The sequence below is a fragment of the Festucalex cinctus genome, chromosome 2 (assembly GCF_051991245.1).
Source record: "Festucalex cinctus isolate MCC-2025b chromosome 2, RoL_Fcin_1.0, whole genome shotgun sequence".
Taxonomy (NCBI): Eukaryota; Metazoa; Chordata; class Actinopteri; order Syngnathiformes; family Syngnathidae; genus Festucalex; species Festucalex cinctus.
Window position 1 is genome coordinate 18,857,707 of NC_135412.1, and position 20,536 is coordinate 18,878,242.

At 39.5% G+C, this 20,536-nt stretch overlaps 1 protein-coding gene across 2 annotated transcripts in view; it reads right to left on the minus strand.

Annotated features, from left to right (window-relative positions):
• Positions 1-671: 671 nt before the first annotated feature.
• Positions 672-20,536, minus strand: part of plcg1 (phospholipase C, gamma 1) — a 33,514-nt gene continuing 13,649 nt past the window's right edge. Inside the window, exons 11-33 of one of the 2 annotated variants that reach the window (XM_077513493.1) lie at positions 20,243-20,361; positions 18,022-18,107; positions 17,785-17,905; positions 17,386-17,554; positions 16,382-16,504; positions 16,069-16,170; positions 15,756-15,943; positions 14,198-14,398; positions 13,266-13,385; positions 12,975-13,155; positions 12,774-12,851; positions 11,932-12,035; positions 11,725-11,818; positions 11,568-11,637; positions 10,397-10,560; positions 8,914-9,010; positions 8,479-8,703; positions 8,242-8,390; positions 6,898-7,012; positions 5,180-5,341; positions 5,015-5,103; positions 2,531-2,802; positions 672-2,440 (exon numbers count right to left, since the gene is read on the minus strand). In XM_077513493.1, coding sequence (XP_077369619.1) covers positions 2,398-2,440; positions 2,531-2,802; positions 5,015-5,103; positions 5,180-5,341; positions 6,898-7,012; positions 8,242-8,390; positions 8,479-8,703; positions 8,914-9,010; positions 10,397-10,560; positions 11,568-11,637; positions 11,725-11,818; positions 11,932-12,035; positions 12,774-12,851; positions 12,975-13,155; positions 13,266-13,385; positions 14,198-14,398; positions 15,756-15,943; positions 16,069-16,170; positions 16,382-16,504; positions 17,386-17,554; positions 17,785-17,905; positions 18,022-18,107; positions 20,243-20,361 — 3,072 coding nt within the window. In that variant the 3' untranslated portion in view covers positions 672-2,397. Of the gene's footprint in view, positions 2,441-2,530; positions 2,803-5,014; positions 5,104-5,179; positions 5,342-6,897; positions 7,013-8,241; positions 8,391-8,478; positions 8,704-8,913; positions 9,011-10,396; positions 10,561-11,567; positions 11,641-11,724; positions 11,819-11,931; positions 12,036-12,773; positions 12,852-12,974; positions 13,156-13,265; positions 13,386-14,197; positions 14,399-15,755; positions 15,944-16,068; positions 16,171-16,381; positions 16,505-17,385; positions 17,555-17,784; positions 17,906-18,021; positions 18,108-20,242; positions 20,362-20,536 lie in introns of both variants that reach the window. The other variant, XM_077513492.1, reaches the window with a different exon arrangement.

Consider the following 20,536-nt stretch of genomic DNA (forward strand, 5'->3'; position numbering starts at 1 on the left):
TCAACCAGTTCTTGCTAGCCGCTCTCGTTAGCCGCTCCAGCTAGTTCTTGCTAGCCACTTAAGTTGGTCGAACCTGCTCATCCAAAAATAATTGGTAGTAATTGGTTGTCGCCTTGCAAAGTTGTGGTCTTGGGGCACCGTAGTGCACGTCCTTCCAAATGGTCGCCTTCTATTAGCTCACCACTAGATGGCACTAGTTTCAGTACACTCAAAACAGCTGTGATTTTCACCCCACAATCTTATGAGGAAAAACTTGCTTTAATGCCTTTTTTTAATGCCTACCACAGACAAACAGTAACTCACCTTATTTGTAGAAATTGTCGCTAACCAGTACAGATAACCGCCATGGCCCACGGGCATTTTTTTTGTTTTTTTTTGCCCTTCAAGCTGCCATCATGCTCTGAGTTTGCATTTTGATAACGTGTTGGGCCGCGCAAGGCAACGTGCCGTGGCTTGGTAAGTTGGGTTGCTAAATCAAGTCATCATTCTCCTCCGTAAGGCTCCGCAGGTTTTCTCCTCGAAGTCGAGTGAAATCTGACCTAACAAAAATTAACTGCCGTTCGTGAACTTTAATTGAACGCGTTCGTGTAACAAACACTGACAGCCTACTAACAAACTACAACTCGATACTGACTGACCAACATCTTCATGAGAGGAACGAGCGGACGACATTGTATAAAGTAGTAAGTATTTTATTCTCAGGCTTGAATATGTTTATGAAAGGCAAAATTAAAATGAATACGCTTCCTCTCCATAGTTTAGGCACATTACAGAAATGTGAGACTGTCAGTGAGTAAACAAAAAGATACGTTGGGGCTGTGCACACATCCAAAAAGCAGGTTTTGTGAGATTCCCATCCATTTGAACGCTTTCAATACCAAAACTGCACGAGGCCACTGAAAGGGGTACACAAAAAAATATATACAAAAAAAAGAAAAAGATTTTTGAGGCCAACAGGCAACCTTTTGTTATGATCACGCATTGCTGAGACCCGGTCAGTCAAAACAGGTGTGAGTGTACCATGTCTGCAAGTAAATGCTGGGGGAAGTCAGACAGACATTTGCAGTACTGCAACATCGACAGCTAGTGGGTAAAAGTCATACAAGGGGGGACACAGTCTCACACAAACACCCAATGCTGAAAACTTTCTGTGGAAATAACAGTTCTCGAACATCCTCGCAGCTCTTCATGATACCTTATGGCTTGGGAGCTCAGTGGTGGAACACTGAGTGACAATACTGAACTTACATCATGACAAGAGATAAAACCAAATGGGCATCGTTGAACATAAGCGCCGAGTGGAACCACCGAAGGCACCTTGATGTCCATCTTGACTGCTTGGACTTGACCAACATGCAGAAGCCAGACGGAATGAACCAAGACGCTTGTTGACGTTTAAACTAAAGCGCAGCGGCAGTGCAAGTTGAAATCTCCAAAAATGCATGACGGCAGTGGTGTAATTAACTTATTTAAATATGGCATATTTTCCCACTCCTCAAGGTTTGGCCAACCAAAAAAAAAAAAAAAAAAAAAAAAAAAAATCCTAAGTAAACTTGACAACACATTCACAATAGTGGAGGGCCGTCACATTTTTCACTGACGACATGAAAGGAATGACATCATCACATCCGCTAATGACGTGAGATCAAACGGACAATTTTGGGAAAACAAAATATATCAAATGATGGAGCAGCGTGACCGACCACAAAAACGCAATCATGTGCAAGTTTGTGATTTTTGGAATGTAACAAAAAACAAAACAACAAAAAAATAACGCTGGTTCACCAGCTATGACTTCTTCCTGATGCCTTTCACAAAAAAAGCAAAAAAACAAAGTTAAATATGTCAAGAGGAGGTGCATAATATCCTCCGAAGCGCAGAGAGAGACGTTAAAAACAGTCGCAGAGCCCTCGTGTTTTACACATATACATCAAAGGATACGGAAAGATCACATTATGAACGTTTTAAATAATTGGAATCATTAAAATCACGTGAGACGGGAGCTCTTTGAGAGCAGGTCGGGTGCAGCTGTCCTCGAGCCGACAGCACAACAGGAATAAATACATTTAAAGTTCATACACGTGGGGGAGATGAGTCAACAGCCCGCAACAGGAAACACTTTCAAACTTTTCACTGAGCACCTGGAACACGTTTTTTTTTTTTCCTTCTTCCTGTGTGCAGCAATCAGCTTCCTCTCTGGCGTCACGGCCCCTCCCCTCTCCGACGGCGAGCGGGGCTGGGCGGACGGTGGTGGGGGTGGATTGTGTGAGCTGCCTGAAATGTAGGCCAAAGCGGTGGCGGCGTTTCCATGGAAACAGAGCTCACGGCAGTCAGTGACATCATCAGTACGGGGCGCGCGGATGGGGGCGGGGGCAGCTCGGCTTGGGGCTTTTGGATTCAGACGCGGTTTTCTCCGCCAACTCGGGTCCGCCGCAGAATCCTAGCGAGGAGACAAAAAAAAAAAAAAAAAAAAAGACCGTTGTCGTGTGGAGACTTTCAAACCGCGCCGCCTCCCCGTGCCGGCACGCACCTTCGGTTCTGCGGGTCCATGTGGTCGAGCAGCGGCTCCTGCGACACCCTGAAGTCATCCAGCGGCGACTGGTAGCGCGAGTCGAAGGAGCCCTCCCGGCCTCGGTACGCTGCCGCCACGGCCTGGCCCGGTGACTGCGGCACGGGCGTCGCGTTGGAGGGCGTGGACGAGGCAGAGCTGTGCTCTGCGAAATGTTCCCGTCCGGTGTGTGCCGACGTGACGCTCGACGGGGCTGCGGCGGCGAACGGACACGCAATCTCGCCGTTTTCATTCTGGAGAAGATAGGGAGAGGGACGTTAAATATAGAAAATGCCATTCACATCTTAGCATGCATCCAACTGTTAGCAAAAAAAAGCTATAAAGCTTGAAAGCTTTCTATCTTTTTTTAAAAAAAATTTAAAATTCAAGGATCTTTTGTCGCTGCGTCTTCCGGGTGGATCATCTTGACGATTGGTTCTCGATCCCGTCGATCAACCTGCCGTAACGACGTCGTGTGTGCTCGTTCCGAGCGGCGCATGCGCAATTGGAGTGTTTGTAGCATGTAGCCGCTGAGCTTCGGATTCAGCCAATCATGGTTGTAGCTCCCTTTTGTTTTGTTTTTTAATTTAGTTTTAATTAGTTTTTAGGGTGGTTATGTTGTTATGTTGATGTAATGTAAAAAAAAAAAATACACTGTTTTAGTTGGTTTCAGTATTAGTTTTCATTTCATTTTTTGTTGTTGTTTTTTTTTTAATGTGTATTACTTGTGTGCAATGTTTAACAACACACGGTAAAATGAGTGGCGGCACAGTGAATGAGTGGTTAGCACGTCCGCCTCCCAGTACTGAGAACTCGGGTTCAAGTCCAGGCTCCGGCTTTCCGAGGTGGAGTTTGCATGTTCTCCCCATGCCCGTGTGGGTCTTCTCCGGGTACTCCGGTCTCCTCCCACATTCCAAAGACATGCATGGCAGGTTAATTGGGTGCTCCGAATTGTCCCTAGGTGTGCTTGTGAGTGTGGATGGTTGTTCGTCTCTGTGTGCCCTGCAGTTAGCTGGCAACCAGTCCAGGATATCCCCTGCCTACTGCCCAGAGCCAGCTGAGATAGGCGCCACACCCCCTGCGACCCTTGTGAGGAATAAGCGGTCAAGAAAATGGATGGATGGATGGGTGGAAAAATGAAAAAAGTACCACATTTCATACCTAGCGTTGAGTTAAATGAAAACGTAGGCGAGCCAAGCCATTGGAACTAAAAGTCAAGCAGGCAAATGTGTCGCCTAGGAGCGACGTAATCTGAAGGTGCTTTTCTATCGACTTCTGCTAGATGACGTCACTTCTGTATGACACACGTTCAAATGTCTTTATTACGGTTAATATCCAAATAAATATACTTAATTAAAATCACATTTAAAATCATCCCCAATGGTTCATGTATTAAATTAATTACTAAAGACTAAAACGAAGGACATTTTCGCTATAATTAATTCGTTTTAGTTACTTTTGTAAACATAAAACTAAAATGTAGTTTCAGTTAGTTTTCACTTTTTAAAAAGCATTTTCGTTTCTATTTTATTTTGTTAACGAAATTGTTTTTTGAATTTGAATTTTTTTCATTTGTTTTCGTTAACTAAAATAACCTTGTTTTTTTTGTGTTTATGGAAAACTACCACCCTGCCGACTTAAATGAGCCCGGAGGGTTGACAATTTCAGCGTTATTAATTATATGAGCTCCATTTCTTTCTCTATTCGAGATAGCTACAGTTTTGGTCACTCTGGTCAGATGAGCATCACTGGGAAAAAGCAGTCACAAGACATGCAGTTGGCGAAGGCTTGCTGAAAACTACTTCTATTCAATCTAGGCTTATGTTTAATTAAAGGGATACTTCACTTATTTAACCCATTATAGCAATAAAAAGTTATTATTGTGTCTATAATTAATTTGATACTTTCATTATTTTTCACGTACAATTAGTACCTTTAAAAACACATTTTGCAACTTGCTGTTGACTGAAAATGACATCACAAGGGCTCAGGTAACCAATCACAGCTCAGCTTGTGAATCATGTCACATGACCAAACCTAGAAAACAGGTGATCTGTCATTTTCAGTTGATAGAAAGTTGCAAAATGTGTTTTTAAAGGTACTAATTGTACATGAAAAATAATGAAAATATCACATTTAAAAATATAATAATAATAATTATTATTATTTATATTATTATTATTATTATATATCAAAATAATGTTTGACTGTCAAAATGGCTAAATAAGTAAAGTATCCCTTTAAAAAAATTTATATATTAATTTTGGTATCACTGCGCGTTCATATGGCCGTGTCAAATCTGTACCAAAATGGCAAATTCTCTTCAAATTTAAAAACATTGAGATATTGCAAACATTGTTTTAAAATCATCAAACCCCTTTTAAAAATACATTGAAAAACAGTTGAACACAACCTTCTAATTTCAAAACTCTTCATCCGCCTCATAAACCTGCGATAAATGCTTACCTTTCCTCTGACGATGTCCATGTGGACCAACAACGAGGCCAACTCCAGGTCTTCGTTGAAGCTGTTCTTGAGCGGGACTGACCGATAACCTGTCGAAGACAAGCGGTCACGAGGAACGCAAGCAACTGATAGGAAACGGACCGGCGCTGGCGCTGCCAAGCGTACCCGTCTTCAGGCTGTGGATGGGGAACGTGGCCTGGGCCAGGAAGTTCTGGTCGCTGAACATGTCGATCTCGTAGACCACAAAGCGCAGGAAGGCGAAGGCCGAGTTGCTGACTGTGAACTGGAACGGCTTTCTGGGCCACGTGGGGTTCAGGCCATTATCAGCTGGGACAGGAAACGGAACAATGAAGCTTTTGCGTGGAGTTTTATTGTAAAACACGACATACAACACTACTGCTGTCTTCACTCAAATATGGCAGGCTGTGGTTGGGCTGCTCGATTATGGGAAAAAATAATAATCACGATTACTGTGGCAATAATTGACATCACGATTACTCAAAATATGATTTATTTTTTGGTACAAAACAAGAAAATGTTTATACATTTACAAATATAATAACCAATAAAAAAAAATTAATAGAAACACTATAATTACCGGTATGCAAGTTCCTTTTGGACCAAAAAGAATTTATAATAATATATATTTATATTAATTAATTAATTATATAATAATAACAACAACAACAACAACAACAACAACAACAACAATAATAATAATAATAATAATGCATTTATTTATTTATGTTTCATTTTACATATATATATGCGTATGTATATATATATATATATATATATATATATATATATATATATATATACATATATATACATATATATATATATATATATATATACACACACACATAATAAAAACATAATAATACTACTACTAATAATAATAATAATAAAATAATAAATAGAAACACTATAATTGTAAGTTCCTTTTGGACCAAAAAGAATTTACAATATGTATTTATAATAGTCATAATAATAATAATAATAAGAAGAAGAAGAATACATTTATTTGTTTCGTTATTTATTTATTTATTTATTTATGTTAGCAAAAACTTGAAGTTGGAGTGCAGCTTGTGCATTGTCGAGTAGGATGATCATTTATTTTTTGGTACAAAACAAGAAAATTATTAAATGTGAAAAACAAATGAAAAATATTAATTTCAAACTAACTCTTTGAAACACTAATTATGCAAGTTCCTTTTGGATTAAACTAAATTATTAAATTATTTTAAAATTGAAAAAAGGTGCAATGTATAAATGTCAACAACTCAAATTTTTTTATTAATAATCTCTTTACGATTATGCTGATTTTGTAATCGTGCATGTAATAACTGAAATTGTAATTAAATTTCGATTAATTGCACAGCCCTAGGCTGTGGAGTACTCGACTTTAATGTAAAGCTGTCCATCTGAGTGATTTGTGAATGGCAAATTGTTATGCCAGCAAAGGAATGCCAAACTGCTCAAACAAGCAGTTTTTATTTGCATTGGAATAAAAGTACACACTGAAGCTAACTGCAAATTACGCTCTGCAAAACAGATGATGAACCTTGACAGACGCGCAGCGGCACGTCCGTTGCCGCGCTGACATGCCTCCGCCAGCTTCATGCGCTGGAGGCTACCGTTGTTGATTCTGCCACTAGCATATACAAGTCTAAGTACCAGTGAACCTTTACTGCAAATGCCTGATTACATCAGCTCCGTCGTTACTGCGGCAATTCTCAGATTATGCAAAAATGAGCACCAACGCCGGGGCACGTGTGCATTGACCAGACCCAAAACTTCACAGTCTGAAGATGGCCCCGGCCACTTTTAGATTGATGCTACGTTCTTTACTTACGATAGTGACAACAGGCAATACTCACCTTCTGAATCTGTTTTTTGCTTGGCGCTGTCATACTCGGCCCCGCACACCTCAATCTCGATGAGAGGACAAACAATGCCACGGCCGTGCTTGGGTAGGTGCCTTGCACCCAACACCTTTAAAGAGAGAGAAAGAAATACTGTAAATACTTTTTGTTTACACCTAATAGAAAGAACTTACAAAGAGCTTAAGCTCAGTCAAGACAACAGAACATAACAAAAGAGAATATAAAGGAGGTTTTAGATACTTTAATGAAGCCAAAAGGCATACACGCTGGATGGAATCCGTCGGGATGGAAGAAAATGTTCAAACGTAAAAATTATTTAAACAAATAAAATTCTTTGAAACACTAATTATGCAAGTTCCTTTTGGATGAAACAAAATGTATTAAATTGGTTATTTGAAAATATAAAAAAGGTGCAAATGTAGAAATTTAACTCTTTTCCTGCCGTTAATGTTAATTGACATTTACGGAAATCCCAATGAGCACTGCCATCAACATTAATTGGTGTGAACTACGCCCCCCCCCCCCCCCAAATGGACAGTGCAACTCTTGGGCAGCTCTGGGTTTATGAATGAGCTTTTAGAAAACAAAAAAAACAAAAAAACAAAAAAAAAAGAAAACTAATTATAGCCAGCAGATGGCAGCATTGTATCTCTTTTCGATGGGATAATGACATGACAACATGGCTGCTCTTAGGAAATACAACATTTTCAAGGATGATTTTCATGAATGAGCAAAACATTCGTCACATTAAATTTAATCCACAGAGTGTCACTAAACAAAAAAATATTTGTGTCAAAGTCACTGTTGTGCAGAAAATTTATCTTTTCAAAAAAAAGCTTATTTTCTCCTTAATGTTTCCATTCACTCATACTTTTTGTTTGAATGAGCGAATGGAATCCAATCTTTAATATGGCATCCACCCTGTTTACATAGTCATAATACACAATATTCTGTTTGCTTTGAAAGATGAGTGACAATGCTCGAAATCAGCTGGCACGCTAGCGGTTGTCTTTTTGGATAATGTTTGGCAGTAAAAGAGTTAAACAACTCAACTCAAAATTAGTATTAATAATCTTTTTTTTATATATACTATTATGCTGATTTTGTAATTGTGGAGTATAACAATTGAAATTGTAATTGAATTTCAATCAATTGCACAGTTCAACCTTAAGGTCAATCATAACTCAAAATTTTGGCTTGCATCACAAAAAAAAAAAAAAAAAAAAAAAAAAAAAGACCAAGCTGAGGTAAGGTAATCTGAGGCCGCTTTAAATCTCATTCCAGCATGAAAACCCAAAGGTCACATGACATGACACGACATGACACAGTAAGACGTACCTCGATCTGAAGAGTGACTTCCTCGAGGCCGCGCACTGTGTGCCTGTCAAAGGGATCGAAGATGTCGTCCCTCATGATGGGGGGCTGGAGGACGTAGCCGCTCCTTCCGTTCAGCATGAACAAGGCCTGGTTCATCTGCATGGGCTTGTCTGGAACAGGAGACGGCACGAGCGCCGTCAAACAATAAATCACACGTTGCCACTGGAGAAACTTAGATGGAAAAAAAACAAGCCTTACCCGCCGTCTGGAAGTTGAGTGCGACGAGCTGCGAGCCGCACAGCCACATGGGAAGAGGGTCGTAGTTGGACGAGTCCAGTCTTTGGCCTCGCGGGTAGATCCGAGACAGCTGCAGCCGATTGTACTGCAGGAACTTCTTGCCTTTGATTTTATTGACGTATTTCTCCGCCTTGGTCTCGGGAAAAGATGACATGTCGCGGAAACATGCGCGCTCCGTGCCGATCTCTACAGGATGGCAGACAGACGAGGACGGGCTTGACTCGTCAGCCTAAAACACTTCAATGTCCATCTCATCTTATATCCATTAGATTGGAAATAAATGGATTCCTGATTATTTGTTCAAACTGAAAAGTACCATTTGTCAAGAAATAAGGAGACATTTTGGTGGCAGTTCACGGCATTATCACTGACTTGTTCAAGTTGTGTACGACTTACTGTCTTCATCGAACGGCACAGGTCTGCAGTAGACGACCAGGTCGGATAACTCCAGCGCAATCTTCTTTCTCCTCTCCATCATCTTTCCCTCCTCCAACTGCGTATACACAAACACAACACAATCAATCTGAAGCATCTGTAGCTAGTCCAGGTGGTCATGTGTCACATTAAAACCAAAGAATGTACAAAAGGTAGGGATGGGTCCCTTACACGGATGAACCGGTACTGTTCCAATTCTCGGTGGCTGGGAATCGATACCGGTACTCAACGGTACCAATTTTCGGTACTTTTGTACTCTCACTTTTGTTGTTGTTGTTATTTTATTTATTTATTTATTTATTTATTTGGCTGATAATAATTAGGGATGTAACGATATCCAAACACAATACGATAATTATCACAATATTGTGGGGGTGTTGGCGATATTTAAAAATGATCACAATATTGTAAAAAAACAAACAAAACAAAACACAATATTGTGCTTTTGAGGTACTTACTTGCTAATGCTAACACACATTGATGCTTCACAAGCAAATTAGGTTCCCCTTCATCTGACAATTAGCATAGATTTTAAACATAAAGGCCAAAACATCCCTAATGAAAATTAAATTGCACTAATAAACTAGCCACTAGTGGGTGCTAGAACTGCACAAATGGAAATCAACCTGACTTTATTAACAGATGTGTTCCTTTTAAATATTGTGAACATCATGACGACGACATTGTGGCAGTTTTAATTTCACAATATCACAATATTGCCCTTATCTTTACATCCCTAGTAATAATACATGAATAATACAAAGTTCTGTGCAATGAACAACACAAGGAACAAAATTAAAAAGTATGTATAAATGAATAATTGATGTTATCTTCTTTTCTTGTGCAGTTGTTTTTCAAGAACGTAAAGGCTGCCGCGTGCTGAGTTCAAAGTTTGAACCCACGTTGGACTTATATAGCCCCCCCCCAAAAAAAAAAAAGATTCGGTAGGAGAAGACTGACCTCTCAGTTTCGGTGCAAGCGACATGTGCGCGAGTGCAGCGAGGGAGGATGCCGTCGACACCTCCCTCTCGGTCTCAGCCGTGCGCTCATTGTGGTTGAACCGGGCACTGTCATACTTCATAAATTGTATTTGTTTGGCTCGGTGCTGCAAAAATCTCGCTCCGTTCAAAACCTGGAAATGTATTCTTATCGTGTGAAATCATGTGCGAGTGGGTGACGTTAGTACGCTGGTATACGTACACGTTGCATTCAAGTGCGCCTTGGAAAATTGTGAACTGTTCTACTCCCGCATAATCACAATTCTGAAAGATGTGCTTCAGAACCGAAACATGGCACCGTTTAATTTTACGTGAATCGGTGCTCGGAAGTATCGACCCAAAATCGGTCCGTGCCACGAAAAGTAGCGTCTTCGGCACCCATCCCTAACAAAAGGTCTGTTCAAAAAGGTGCAGCGCAAAGTGAGGGCGTACTATGTGACACACACCTTGGCCTCCGAGGTCATCGCCACCTCACGGATCTTGAGAACCCATTCCTTTAATTCCTCCTGAGTGCTGGCGGCAACTTCCAGCACCGGTCCTGTCCGCATGGCCGTGGTTGGTACGAGGGAGAACACGTGCGGCCTGCTTCCTTTTCCATCGGGCCGGACAACTGGTTTGGAAACATATCAAGTCAAAAAGAAAGGCTACAGTCCCCCGTTCATTTGAATTTTCATTTATGTACATGTATTTTGTATTGTTTACTGAAATCTCTAATACACACAGTTCATATGGCAAGATAATTACCAGTCGCCTGATTTTAGTCCTGACAATTGTGATGACGCGCCAATATCCAAAAGTTAATTTTAACAGATATTCCTGCTGTGTGTGGTGTGTTCAGAGTCTGAACTTCAAACTGATCTTGGCTGCTCCAGTCTCAAATAGCTTTTCTTTGTGTCGTTTTTTTTCCCTGCCCAAAACAAACCACAACGAATCGCCATGATCTGCCATGTTTGTTTCCTCTGAAGTCACGCTTAATCTCGAGTGGTTTTGCAAGATCTCCCATCTAACCTGGAAATATTCATGAATTATATCGGTTTGTGTGGGATGTGTTGATTTTGTCGTGAGGCAGCATACCGCGCACTGTACGTTCAAAACCTTTATACCCGTGATTTTTTTATGGTCTCTCAGAGTTTGAACATCTGCCGACAATTTGAAAATCTTGATATGTGAACCAGGCTAAAAATACAAAAACATTTCAAAGACCAAGCACAGAAATGTTGCAGCTGTGCATATCAAACACAGGTGCCAAATGTGACAACAACACTGGATAATAAACTTTTGAAAACAATTCTACTTGAATTCAAATGACCTGTTAACACACAAAATGTTAAACGTAACTCTGCCACTAGAGGGAGACAGAACCCCAGCTATGGACAAAGCAGTTTTGGTTGTAGCAACACAAATGGGTGTGCCTTGCCTAGCCGCAGGGCGTAGATTGCAGATAAGTAAAAAAAAAACAAAGGGATTGTAATAAAACAAAAAACGGCCGATTGTAGTTCTCTAGTTCGCTAGACAAATCAAAAGCTGCACAACTAGTTGCAAATGTAGATCGTAATCATAGAAGGTGACTGCCAGCACTGCAGCAGCAGAGACGAACAGGAAGTAGAGTTTGCTCACCAATCTGACAGGAGGAGACGTCCACACTTCCTCTCAGTAGATCTCCCAGTGGGCTGTTTTCTGTCATCTCCTGCTGGACACGGAAGAGGAGCATACGTGAATCAAAATCGAGTGGCGCTGAGGAAGAACGAAGCGCTGCGTTGGATTTCATCCTCACACTTCTGTCTGGCTCTGCGGCTGACGGACTGATCTCCTCGACGTAGTTTGCCGGAAACCACAGCTGCTTCTTCCCTCCGCAGTCCCCCTTCCACCTGGCAGAAAAGAAATGTCATTTTTATTATCAACAGTGCACGGACACGGACGAAAATAACGCAGCCGATCCCACATGAGAGCTCCTTCCACAATGGATGCCAAACTCACTCACCATCCTCCTTCCTGTTTGTCCACATTGGAGATGGTGGCGTTTTTGGTGAAGGAGAGCTCATCATCTCTTTGGGCTTTATACTCATACATGGCTCTTACTGTGCACTGTAAAAGGCAGACAGAATGTCAGAAGAAATTCAACTGACAGTCATTCTTAGCCGGGCCGATATTCAGCGTTTTGACGAATATCGGCATCAGCCATTTTTGAAGAATCATACGGCCGATAATAGATCCATTTAACTCGTTCACATGTTCACTGAAGCAACCCCCTTCACTCCCGGCGGTTTTACTGCAGCAATTAACATTAAAATATAGCTAAGTTTCATCATTATTCCCAAATCTGTTTCGAATTGTGGGGAAACAGCTTGTTTTCAACATGGCCCTGGGTTGATAGCTTCTACTCTGCTGCCACCTGCGGGCTTTTTTTTTTATTTAATAATTACTACCATTGCTTCACCCATTCTCTGCAGTTGAGAGGCTGTGTCAAAGCCTTCTGTATGCTTTAGCACAAAAGAAAAACGAAAACATTTATAAATACGTCTTTGTGACACTTAAAACATTTAAAAGAGAACGTATTTATACGTTTTTAGGAGCAAATGAGTGAAAAAAAAGTGTTAACTTCAAGGAACAAAGTCTTTAAATTTTCAGAGATGCGACTGATCCTGGGAACTCTACAGTACACCTGTTTTTGTTTGAAATTAAAACTAGAATAAGTAAAATTGTAATACTTAAGATATTTTGACATTTTGGACTACTTTACTATAGAAAACAATTGTTACATTTATCTTTTAAAAACATGCTACAGCCCCTGGCTCCTTCTTTAGTCTTCATAGCAACACTCACCTTAAAGGTTGGCATTTGATTGGCTTCCACATAAAAGCCAGGATTCCGGCCCTCATAGAGTGACCCGTAGTCGGGCTCCTGTCAGATGAGACAATGTCACGTCATTGGTCGGTCATTGTTGCATTCAACATGACATAGCCACATAAAACACCAAATAATTTGTAATTCTTATTTTCCAATCAGTCCAATGCGTTAACTCACAGCAGTGCCGATCTTTTCCAGTGTGTCTTCATTGATGGGATATCGCAGCTTCATTTTACGATACAGAGGGTGCTTCTCGTAGTAGCTGATGAGATCTACAAGGCTGTCAAACTCCGAAGTGCCCAGCACCACAGTCTGACCCTCTTGCTGTACACGACAGTGCTTAATCTTGCCCTCGGCCCTGCATGGCAAACCACGGGCATCCAAAAAATGACTAACCGCCACACGATTTAATCGCTCATCCACATTTAGAATCTCTCCAATCGGGATATTTAAGTCACAGTTACATGCCTGAAGGAAATGGCAAATGAGTTGGATTCAGCCCTCTTCCTGACAAGGAAAGCCCCATCTCGAGGAACCCTCATCAGCATGTTCTCAGCATGACTCCTGGATAGGTTCGCATGGTACCACCTGTGACAAACGAGGAAAAAAAAAAAAAAAGACCAATTAGAACAGGTACATTTTCTGAATTTTGTTATCTTCCAAGCACTCTAATTAATGCATTAAATCAAATCATACCCTACACACACACAAGGACTTGCACACTTTTAACAATCCATCTAGACATTTGCATTGAAACTTGAACTCATTCAAACCCCAAAACGTATAAAATACGTTTTTCAATACTTTGTCCTACACTCCCAAAAAAGTACTTATACGTTTTTTGTTTGTTTGTTTGTTTGTTTTATGCTGGAGCATACAGAAGGCTTTGACACAGCTTCTGACATGAAAAGGTGGCTAAAAGCAATGGTAGTTATTGCAAAAAACGGCCAGTAGGTGGTAGTAGAGTATAAGAGATCAGCACGTTGCAACGAGCTCTTTTTCCCAGTGTTTTCAAAAGGTTTGTGAATAATGATGAAACGTAGCTATATTCTAATGCTAATTGCTGCAAAAAACAGGTACAAATATACATTTCTTTCCTGATGAAAGAAAAGACTCTAATATTTGTTTTGTTAGGTTCCGTGTTTCTATAGCAATAGAACACAATATTCTGTGGGTCTTGCAAAATCAGTCAAAATCCAGTAAAACAGCCGAGAGCGAAAGGGGGTTGCTTCAGTGAAAATGGCTGGGAGTGAATGAGTTAAGAAGCTATCACACAAATTTCTAATGTATTTTCATATACAATAAAGATAATCCTAATACTGACGAATGCATGGTAAGCATTCAAAAAGAGTGCAACCCTCTAAATAAGTTGTCATTCTTGATACGCGAGTGAGTCTCACTCTTTGCTCTCGTGGGCATTGGTCTGCGGCACAGGCTCAGTCAGCTTCATCTCAAATTCATTGCAGCGCAGCGCCACCTGCTGGTAGTGGTTGATGAGGGCAAAGAGTGTGTCAAACACCAGGTTGTCAGTCAGGTAGAATTTGGGGCTGCCGGCCTCTTGACGGGAGTGAATGCGACAGTGCTGCACTCGTCCTGACCGCCTGAAAAGGAGATGAGATGGATGAAGGGTTAACATTATGTATATTTTTCACTCAGTGATGCAATTTATTAGAATGTTTTTTTCCCCACTGCTTACAGAGGATCAAAACTGCCAAAATTAAAAATACACAAATAAATAAATACATGAATAAAAGTGAAAATATTGGCTGCCAAACAGTTCAGGGTGTACCCCGCCTACTGCCCAGAGCCAGCTGAGATAGGCGCCAGCACCCCCCGCGACCCTTGTGAGGAATAAGCGGTCAAGAAAATGGATGGATGGATGGATGGATAAAAGTGAAAATAAAAATGAATATAAAAAAAAAAAATTCAAAAGTTAAACACAAAGAAATAAATAAATAATGGAAATAAAAACAACAAAAAATATAAATATAAATAAATAAATAAATAAATGTAAAAAACGAATTAAAAAGAAAAACAGATTAAAATACACACACACACACACACACACATATATATATTAGGGGTGTTAAAAAATCGATTCGGCGATATATCGCGATACTACATCGCGCGATTCTCGAATCGATTCAATAATCGGCAGAATCGATTTTTTTTTTTTTTTTTTTTTTTTTAGGATTCACACCTTGAGCATGGAAGAATGTTATATGAACGGAACATTAAGCCTTAATATTTTATTTCAATGCTGTTCAAACATGAAACAAATTACAACCTCTATAAGACTGAAATTTCAGATAAATAAATAATACATTTTCATATAAATCTTACACTCTACAAGCTTACTGATTAGTATTTTCTAAATTTGAGTGAAAAAAAATCGCAACAATCGACTTATAAATTCGTATCGGGATTAATCGGTATCGAATCGAATCGTGACCTGTGAATCGTGATACGAATCGAATCGTCAGGTACTAGGCAATTCACACACCTAATATATATATATATATATATATATATATATATATATATATATATATATATATAAATTGTTCACAAAAAATAAAAATTCAGGGCTCTTCCAAAACGTAAGAAGGGCAGACACTGAGTATCAGCAGAGTCACAGTATATAAAATGTAATGTTAAAATTTAAAGTTTATTTTAAATATATAAAATAATTCGCTCAATTACTGAAGATTAGGGCTAGGCAATAAATCAAATTAATTTGATTAATCGGCATTTTAAAAATTGAATCATTGAAAATTTGCTAAATCATGAAATTGAGTTGTGTCTTCTGGATTATTAAAACTGTTGCTTTGATGTTCTGTTACATCCAAATGTTATTGTGAGTTGTAATTTTGCACAGGTGGTAGAATGCTGCATGGGTGGTTTGCAAGACATGTTTACAATAGCAACCATCTACATAATTCCCCATGTGGAACATACCAGAAAGACAGTGTGTAATCTCCCACAAAGGTCTCACTCTCTCGAACCAGGAAGGAGCCGTCGGGCGCTCCAGTTTCTAGGCAGTACTCCGACAGCAGCCTCTCAGCTATCTGTCGTCCGTCCCGCCCTGCACCCAACTTCCCGTGGAACCACTTTTCTGTAACATGCTGATCCATCCCATTGGAAACCTGCCGATTAGTGGGAGGGACTGATAAACAGCTCTAGCCCACCACCAACGGGAAGTACTTGACATCATGTGTTTTATTTGAAGTGCTGCAAAGATCTCGCCTTGGGACAGTGTTCACTTACTAACCTCTCTGTGCTCCTCCTCCTCATCGTTACCCTGATTACTTGAGGTCTCCTCGGAGTAGTAGATCTTACTGCTGGTCAGGACAAAGAAATGAGGATACCACTCCTGCAGCCGGAGGGACAGGATATGAGGAGAAAGAATGCATGAGCTACATGAATTATTTAAAACATCCTTGTGTTGCACAGAAATGTGACCAGCATTTAACCAGGAAAACAAGTTGTATGATATTTGGGTGTAAAGGACAAAGTTACACAATCATATTGTATGGACTTTATAAATTTGTTCAACAAGATAACATGTTTTAAAAGAAAGTTACATGATTTATGGGGTCCTCCAAATATAGGATTCCGTTTTTGATGGAGTTGCTGATGTCGTTCTCGGAATAGGGAGTAGAGGTGGACACCTCCTCATAGGCGCTGCCCTCAGCAAGCTTCTTATGCTGCCACGTGGAAAAGGAGAGCATTGAAATGAAAGATGAACAATTACATTGCATTTGTAACACATCACAGTATGAAAAAAAAAAAGATCCAATTTTCTAATGGGAAAACAAATTATGTGATGTGTGTAAAAGAGAAATAAAGCAAACAGTGCATATTGTGAGCCCAAAATATAGTAATGTACGAGGGAGCTGAGTGTCGAAGTCATTGGTTCTTAACCTGGGTTCGGCGGACGTCAAGATACAAACCCGACTCAAATGATTCGTGACGATCCACCCCGCTTGACCATCATTGCTTGGTCTATCTGTGCTGCACAGAATTTGGTGTGCTCAGTAGTCGACTTGTGACGGTACGTCGTGTGATTTTTTTTTATTATTGTAATCCCATCATACCAACTATGTCGAGCAAAAAAAAAAAAAGTAAGTGGTCAGACAAATATGTGCAATATGAATTCACATGTGTAACGGAATGTGTGGTGTTCCACAGGGCTAAATTCTGGGGCCTTTGTTGTTTTCATTGTACGTGTTGCATCTTAAGAAAACAGTGGTGGTTGTTTTAAAGCGCTATCAATAAGTGTCATGTTCTAACAGTTACTGCATGCATGGAGATAGGAAATACAAGAACATAACACTTTTCTGAATTTGACGTGAAGAGAGCCAGATTTGATGGCTCCGCTCCTTGTTGATTTTGTTCACCAGTAAATCCTATACCTTTGTCTTGAATTTGAAGGGGGGAAAAATATTGAATTTTATTTTTCCAATAAAGAAGGTTTCAGTGAATGTGCATCGGAAAATGGTGGGGTTCGGTACCTCCACCAAGACTAAGAACCAGTGGTGTAAGTGTATAATGTTGATTATTTAAAAAATGTTATAGGAAACCCAACCTTGATGAGGATCTTCTTCTTGAGCTGGTTGGGTGAAGGCAGGCCATCTGCTGCGATATCTACCGCCTTGGTCAGCAACATGTCTCCGAACAGTTTCTTAAAGTATGTGGCCATGTTCCTCTGCTGGACAATACTACAGTGGTCCTCAATGGACAGGATTATTGGAAAGCTGTGGGGAGGGAGAAAAAAAAAAAAATCAGACTTAAAAGTTGCAACTTCCCCTTTCACTGCACTTAGGTGCCATTTCTTATCTTATTTTCTCACGCGGTACAATTTCCTCAGGTCACATTGTTTCTCAACACTTTCCGTGTGCAGCCTAATTACGTATCTTTGTCGTACATCACCGGGGACGCCTGCAACAAGACACTGAAGAGGGACCGACAATCTCTGGGAACTCACTCTGACGTGACAAACGCGTGCTCTTTGATGGTGGTCAACACATCGCAGAACTTGATCTTTGTTGTGAGGGTGTGCCCGTGGTAAATGACTGGCATTCCGTCTGGACCATCCCAGCAGTCCACTGCAAAAACATAATACATTCGGCTGCTAAACTACAAAATAGCAGCTCACGTATGTGATAATGTGCATTAGTTATGAAACGGTAGCAGTCGAACTGAATGCGCAGTGTTTACTCACATTCAATACAGCGGCAACCCATCCTTAGAGCGCGAGCGTACGCCTCCAGAGACGACTCGCTGGAAAACTGGTCTCCTGTCAGATACCTAAAAATAAGCAGGTGACGAGTCAACACAACACACGCATACCTCTTTCGCACTCTAATCACACTGGCATCGCTCACACACAAATGTGATGTTGCTGTTTCTCCGACGTTGACCTGCATTTTAAATTCCATCAAAAGGAACATCGGAAGCTGTCATTCTCCTCTTTCAATGAGTATTGTTTGGAAACCAGCATAGAAGGTTCACATTTGAACAGCGTTCGGCAGTTTTCAATGGAAGGAAAACATGTTCCGACTAAAAATACGCCTCTCAATCTGGAATTTTGTTGTTGAAAAAAATCTATTTATGATCAGTGACATGATGACATCAGTTCAAAAGTAGTCTCACAAAAAAATAAAATAAATAAATAAAAAATAAAAAGTTCAAAAGTAGGGTTGCACAATAATGCTATTTTCAACCGATACCGATAAACCAATAATTTAGAAAGTGCCCATCAAGGTTATTTTAGTTTACTAAAACTAACGAAAAAACTAAAACTAAAATTGAAAAAACAATTTCGTTAACGAAATAAACTAAAAACAAAAATACTAAAAAAAAAACGAAAACTGAAACTACATTTTATGTTTCCAAAACTAAAACTAACTATAATTATCGTAAAAATGTCATTCGTTTTAGTCTTTGGTAATTAACTTAATGCATGAGCCTTTGGGGATGATTTTAAATGTGATTTTAAGTAGATTTATTTGATATAAACCGCTATAAGGACGTTTGAAAGTGTGTCACATAGAAGTGACATCTAGCAGCAGCCAATAAAAAAGCACCTTCAGATGACGTCGCTCCCATGGTGTTTTTTAAATATTGCGCATAAGTAATACACATTTTAAAATGAATAAATAAATAAATAAATAAATAAAGCTAATACAGAAACTAACTAAAACGAAACATTTATTAAATAACTAAAAAAATAAAAATTAACAGAACCACTCGGAAAACTAGTTGAAACCAACTAAATTTTAAAAAACTTAAAACGAAATCAAAACTAACTAAAATGAAAAATTCCAAAACTATAATACCCCTTGTGCTCATGTCGATATAATGATAAATAAGCCAATAATTGTTTGCAAAATTAACTTAAATACAAATATACTTTTGAGTCCTACTATAAGGATAACATGTACAAATACATTGAAACATTGTATAAAGCACCATGAAGATTAATTTTATTGATATCTACACTTCAAAGACAACCAGTAACTCCTCATGTTATAAAAATGCAACAAAAAACTGAGAGGGTAACATTTTGGGGGAGACACAGTAAAGAAAGCCTGTCAACTGTAGGGATGTAACGATATCCAAACCTCACGATACGATATTATCACGATATGAAGGTCGCGATATGATAATTATCACGATATTGTAGGGGGATTGGCGAGATTTAAAAAAGATCACAATATTGTAAAAAAAAAAGAAAAAAAAAAGAGCTCATCTTTTTAAAAAAAAAAAAAGCACAATATTGTGCTTTTGTCCATAACAGAAATTCATATAAACCACCTACCATTGCTAATAACAATATTGAGGCACTTACTTGCTAATGCAAGCACACATTGATCGCTTCACAAGCAAATTAGGTTCCCCTTTATCTGATAATTAGCATAGATTTTAAACATAGAAGGACAAAACATCCCTAATGAAAATTAAATTGCACTAATAAACTAGCCACTAGATGGTGCTAGAACTGCACAAATGGAAATCAACCTGACTTTAACAAATGTGTTCCTTTTAAATATTGCGAACATGACGACGACGATATTGCGGCAGTTTTAATATCGCAATATCACGATATTGCCCTTATCGTGACATCCCTAGTCGACTGCCATGTCGCGCATTATGACATCACAAATATGCGACACTACCATAGGAGAGGGGGAGGGGTTGAGGAGTTGGACACAACTTGAGCCACAAACACAACAGATGGACCAACATGGCAATTCTATTATTATTGGCAGATTTCTTTATGATCTGGTTTATCTTTTTGATGTCAAATTGGTCGATATTTGCTCATAATTAAATCGGCCACCGATATTATTGTGCATCCCTATTCAAAAGCGTCAAAAGTTTTACACCAAGATGTCCGAAACCCAACCACGAGTGCAGACAGAAACGAGCTGGACCCTTACGTGTTGTGTGAAGAGGAGATCCAGTATTGGGACAAAGGGTTGTTCATATTTTCTGGACATACTTGGTCCAAGGAAGAATCCCAGATGGTGTTCTCTTTGGAGAATAAGTACGTCAGGAACTACCAACAAAGCAACAAAAACATTATTTGACTCATGAAGCAGGAATCTGACATGTTTTTATATTGACAAACGTTGGCCTACATGAATCTGTAAAAGGATGATGAAGTAAGACTAATGAATAAGACTCCTTTATGCAGACCTGCTCTTTCATAGAAATGTGATTAGAATTCCATA